At 42.9% G+C, this 6,000-nt stretch overlaps 1 protein-coding gene across 5 annotated transcripts in view; it reads left to right on the forward strand.

The window, feature by feature from the left end:
- Positions 1 to 3,244, forward strand: part of SPATA18 (spermatogenesis associated 18) — a 43,141-nt gene extending 39,897 nt beyond the window's left edge. For 3 of the 5 annotated variants that reach the window (XR_002346352.2, XR_014811846.1, XR_014811845.1), the window contains 2 exons: positions 193 to 238; positions 812 to 994. Coding sequence is in view for 2 of the 5 variants with exons in the window: in XM_021100316.2 (XP_020955975.1) it covers positions 193 to 238; positions 812 to 819 (54 nt within the window). In the remaining 3 variants the exon portion in view is untranslated. 5 annotated transcript variants of the gene reach the window in all.
- The last annotated feature ends 2,756 nt before the right edge of the window (positions 3,245 to 6,000 follow it).

Below are 6,000 nucleotides of genomic sequence, written 5' to 3' on the forward strand. Positions count from 1 at the left end.
TATAATTTAAGCTGAGTGTCCGTTTACTTCAGGAAGAATAAAGGGAATCACAGCACTCAAGGTCAGGGAAAAACATAGTTCTGAATTGCTCCAGAGCGTCTGTTTAGCTGGTTTTAGGAAAAAACATCCAAAGGATTCATTCTTTGAGCGCCACCTACTGTGTAACTCACATTACACTTTTATATTTTCCAGATATCTCGAAGCCGGAGTCCTTCTCCAATAAGATGTGGACTGCCAAGTAAGTGGGGTGGTTTGGATGGAACAAGTTGTCTGCTTTCTATTATTTTATTTTATTTTTAATCTTTTTAGGGCCACACCCGCAGCATGTGGAGATACCCAGGCTTGGGATCGAATCTGAGCTACAGCTGCCAGCCTACACCACAGCCACAGCAACTCGGGATCCAAGCCAAGTCTGCAACCTACATCACAGCTCATGGCAATGCCAGATCCTTAACCCACTGAGCAAGGCCAGGGATTGAACCCATGTTCTCATGGATACTAGTTGGGTTCATTAACCGCTCAGCCCCGACGTGAGCTCCAAGTTGGCTGCTTTTTAATGCTCTTTTAAGTGCTCAGCATCATGCAGCAAAATGAATGTTTTGCTTCCTGGGGGACACCTTTCACCTCCACCTCACACCTTTAATTTCTGGGTTGTCTGGAGGCTGGTGCTCTGGCTGACATGGGGAGAGCTCCATCTGAGAGATTTTATGGATGTAAACTTAGACTAACCACCCAAATTTCATTTAGGTCTTTCCCAAAGAAAAATCTAAGAAAATGACTGTCATGATGAACTATTTCTTTTTCTCCCCAGGGTTTTAAAACCACCAGCCATGTTCCTCTGCCACAGGACACCTGCAACAGCCACTGTCCCCAGGGCCTCCATCTGCCTGCTGTGCCCGCCTCAGATCTCACTTAAGATAATGTGAAAAGGCCATTCTGTGTATCACTTCACACAGAGAGTTAAATGTTTTGGCTTAGTGCATTTGTAACTTCAGATATATTGCATTTTATTTTATTTTAGAGATACAGATTCCATTACTTTGATAAAAACCATTGCCTAGGCGTTTAGGAGCATATTCATTCGAAGCCCAGTCCATGACACAGGTTCAGGGTTCTCATCCTGAAGTCCGAGGCTCTTGGAGAGCAACGACATGAACTAAAGCGGAAAATTGATCGTGCTGAGTCAAAAAGACAAGAGTCCTTTCAGTTTACAAACTGATCATAAATGTTGTCATGGCTGGTGTTAGCTGGCACTTGAAAAGAATATTGGGTGTTTTAATTTTCTTTGGGGGTTTGGAAGCCAGCCCTAGCTTCAGGCGGGGAACTCACAGTAGTAGCAATGACATCCGGCTAAATGCAGATGATGAACAATTAGGAGAATGCGGTTGCTTGGCTTGCTTCTCTTTTCCTCCTTTGAAGTGCCCAGTTGGTTTAGTTGAGCACTGTTTTTTGTTTTTTAGTTTTGTCTTTTTAGGACCATACCTGAAGCACGTGGAGGTTCCCAGGCTAGGGGTCAAACCAGAGCTGTAGCCTCTGGTCTACACCACAGCCACAGCCACGTGAGATCCTGGCCGCATCTGCGACCTACCCCACAGCTCACGGCAATGTTGGATCCTTAACCCACTGAGCGAGACCAGGGATCGAACCTGCATCCTCATGGATGCTAGTCAGATTCGTTTCCCCTGACCCACGACAGGAACTCCTGAGCACTGTTAGTTTGGAAGCTCCTTATTTGAGAGAATTGTCTTGCTTCGTAAATGCAGAGCAGTGGTCTGGGTAGGAGCCAGCTTTGAGATAAACATTAATTACCGTATGTGTATCTCGTGGGACTGTTTCAGGCCATTTTAATGTCCGTGTTAAATACAAAAGCTACCAGGACACACCCTTTACTTTTCCCACCTAGATGTTTATAAACTCCATCCTCCTAGGAACGCCGTTTGACTCAAAATACTCAAACTCAAGGCCAAAAGCTAGGGGCCACGAATGGATTTTAAATTGAGTGCCTGTCCCTTGACTTCTTCACTGTGAAGTACTGTTGAAAAAGTTCAAGTTCAAGGTCATAGTGGAATGCCGCTTCTTAAAATCAGTATTGTTCTTTCTGCCCGTTTTTTTTCTTTTCACTTTAATGTTGGCTTTAAACACAAGCTTCACAAATGACAGCTTTTGCCCTGTGCCTTTTAGAGATGAGCTCTGAATTGGCTACAGCTCTATTTGTGTAAGCTCAGTGCCTGAACCAGCAATGGGGGCTGTTTAGGTGAAAATAAACAAATAAATAAGATAAACTACAAACTTTTTTAAAAAAAGCATCTTGTTTCATGCTGGGACACAGAGATGGGGGAGAGACCTTCCCTTGGGTCTGATGGTCACCAACTCATTCCCAAGTGGGAGTTTAATTGTGCTCCCTCTGTGTTTAGGAGTCAAATGAGGGAATGTGCCCTGATTGTGAAAGAGGTCCCCTGTACTTGGTTTATTTGCTCTGTACCCTTTCCATCCTCTTGCCATTTCTCAAGTCTGCAATTCAAATTCTAACTACACAGGGCATGGCAGTTAGTCTAGAATACGTTTTGTCTTTGCTTTCTTTGGTTTTGGGGGGTTATAAATCAATACAGCTTAATTTTGTTGCTCAAATTATTCCATCTTTGGACACTGGGAGCTTGTTCAGGTTGGCTTTTCATTCCTTTTATATATGTGCAACATTGTCACTTTTGAGCCACAGATTTAATTTGTGACACCACAAGATGCTCTAAAGATCATTGTTTTTTCTTTGCATTTCAGTTTGGGACATTTCCATTGACAAATCTTCACATTCACCAATTCTTTCCTCAGCCATATCCAGGTTACTTATCAGACCACCAAAGCCGTACTTTTTTCCTGTTACCATGTTTTTTATTTCTAGAAATTCCTTTTGATTTGATTTGATTTATTTTATTGGCTATGCCTGCAGCATAAAGAAGTTCCTAGGCCAGGGATCAGACCTGTGCCACTGCAGCGACCCGAGCCACACAGCAGGGACAAGGCCTAATCCTTAACCCCATGGAGCCACCAGGGAACTCCTCCTTTTGATTTTAGAGTAATTTTGGGGGAGGGTCCACAAAACAAAAAGAAGCTGACTTATACTCCTTTCATCTGGGTGTGCACCTTAACCTTGCTAACTCTGAAAAATGCTAAACTCTTTCTTTGTAACCTGGGTAAATGTTAGTTTTTATACTATCAGTTTAATATCTAATAATAAAATCAAGAAAAAGAGTGCTTCTGTACCTGTACCTTCTTTGTAATGAAATACTTTCCTTGCTGACTCCCTTCACCCATCTCCATTCTGTGGGGCCTGAACCAAAGCCACATTCCTTCAGTAAATAAAAATGACACCTCTGCTCTGGGGCTGACCTATAATTCTGCCACTCCATGCTGTAGCTTAATTGTCAGTTTCAGCTTATTACTATTATTATTATTTGTCTTTTTAGGGCTGCACTCACTGCATATGGAAGTTCTCAGGTTAGGAGTCAAATCAGAGCTGTAGCTGCCGGTCTACACCACAGCCACAGCAACCCAGATCTGAGCTGCATTTGCAACCTACAAAACAGCTCACAGCAACACCAGATCCTTAACCCACTGAACAAGGCCAGAGTTTGAACCTGTGTCCTCATGGATACCAGTCATATTGGTTTCTGCAAAGCCATGATGGGAACGCCTCAGCTTCAGCTTATTTTATTCGCAATTCACTGTCATCATGTTCAAAACACTCTCTCTGGGTAGTTCTGTACTGCTTTTATGGAGTTTTCGCTTATGTTATTTCAGTTGCTCTTCACAAGAAATCCAGGTATCTTTGATGTCACAGGTAAGAAACCCATTCATCCAATCTACCATGTGGTCTTCTTCTAAGACCTTTTATTTCACAATAATATTCCATCCTGTTTTTTTTGTTGTTGTTGTTCCTCCATGGCCAATAGCATCAGATCATTTGTTTATTTGTTCATGCATTCATTCATTCATTCTTGAGTTCAATGAGTACATCCTATGTGCTGGATACAGTATGTATTAGGGATATAGAGGTGGACAAAGTTCTGACTCTTCAGGAGCTCAATGTCATGTCCAATTGCATTCCTTTGTGTTTTCCCTGTCAAAGAGAACATGTGTGCTGGAATAAAGAAAAGATACAGTTGGTATGGCAAATTTAAGAGAGTGCCACATGTCAATGGGAGAATTAATTTGGGGGCAAATACCTCTTTATAAGAAAGCATGGGAGTTCCCGTCGTGGCGCAGTGGTTAACGAATCTGACTAGGAACCATGAGGTTGCGGGTTCGGTCCCTGCCCTTGCTCAGTGGGTTAAGGATCCGGCGTTGCCGTGAGCTGTGGTGTAGGTTGCAGACGCGGCTCGGATCCCGCTTTGCTGTGGCTCTGGCGTAGGCCAGTGGCTGCAGCTCCGATTCGACCCATAGCCTGGGAACCTCCATATGCTGAGGGAGTGGCCCAAAGAAATAGCAAAAAGACAAAAAAAAAAAAAAAAAAAAAAAAAAAAGCAAGCATGCACGACAACAGGAGAAGCATGGTGGCCTTCACAAGAGAATGTTACCCAGTTATGTCATCAGCAGGTAAAGTACCAGTCTTTTAACAACTTTCTCCTGAAACTATAATCCTAGGATCATCATTGACAATAAAACGAGTGCGGGGAGAGGGGGGTTCAGAGATCCATTCTAACACTTCTCATTATGCCAGCTCTATGCTCTACCTGCTGTGTGGGCAAATTGCAGACCATTATAATTCGCTTTTAGATCTCTTGCAAATCCTTCATGAGAAAAATGACTACCAATAGCATTCTAAAAAGCTTGGGTTGAATGAAAGACCTCTGATTAGTGTGACTGAATAATATCTATAATTAAGGGTAATGTGTTATGGAGATTTTAAAGACTGTATTAAGTCATCGAAATGTGAGCCCAGGAACCATATGGGTAAGTGACATTAGTATATGCCATTTGAATACTGAAGTGGTGAAGCTTGGCCGCCTTAATCCTGTGAGTGAAGAGGGGCCTTGGAAATGAATCAGGAACTATTTTTTTTTATTTCAAATGTAAGGTGATGGGATAATTTCACGTGTAAAAAAACTGCCCCCGGGTGCCAGCATGGACATCACACTTTCCACTGTGTCATTGACAATTAGTATATCAAAACCAGGCAGCTAACTCTATTTCCTATTGGGCAAGAACAAAAAAATATGATAAATGGGCATGTTATAGCTTGATTGCAATACAGTTTAAGGCATAATCTTAGTGATACCACTGAAATAGTATCTTGAAGTGTGATGTGAAATATATTTTGGAAAAGGTAGTAATTGGACAGCTGTCAGAATATCTTGAGTGTCGTTTGATAAATCGGACTCTTTTGCAATTGATTTCTGATATTGGGATCCCAAGGATTGGGCATTGCATTCCCCTTCTACTTACTTCTGCCTTCTTAGACCAGGTAACAGGTTTCAGAGCTGTGTCTTTGGAATAACAGACTCCCAGACTTCAGGATTGGCCTGGCTCTGGCTCACCTCCACTTAGGTGGAAGTGAGAATGGAAACAGTTACTTGTGGAACTCAGCGGAAACAAAACTGACTAGCATCCGCAAGGGTGAGGGTTTGATCCCTGGCCTTACTCAGTGGGTTAAGGATCTGGTGGTGCTGTGAACTGTGGTATAGTTACAGACTCAGCTCGGATCTAATGTTGCTGTGGCCCTGGCGAAGGCCAGCAGCTACAGCTCTGATTTGATGCCTTGCCTGGGAACTTCCATATGCCATGGGTGCACCCCTAAAAGAAGAAAAAAAAAGGAAGAGTTACTTTTCCATTGATCATTGATTCATTTAAGAAGTATTTGTCAGGAGTTCCCATCTTGACTCAGCAGTAACAAACCTGACTAGTACCCATGAGGGTGAGGGTTAAATTCCTGGCCTTGCTCAGTGGGTTAAGGATCCAGTGTTGCCGGGAATTGTGTAGGCCTGCAGTTGGCAGCTCTGATTAGAC

This window comes from Sus scrofa, chromosome 8, assembly GCF_054392235.1.
Source record: "Sus scrofa isolate SSC_HxYL_T2T_F1_AM1 chromosome 8, Sscrofa_HxYL_maternal_Yorkshire_Landrace_v2.0, whole genome shotgun sequence".
Classification (NCBI taxonomy): Eukaryota; Metazoa; Chordata; class Mammalia; order Artiodactyla; family Suidae; genus Sus; species Sus scrofa.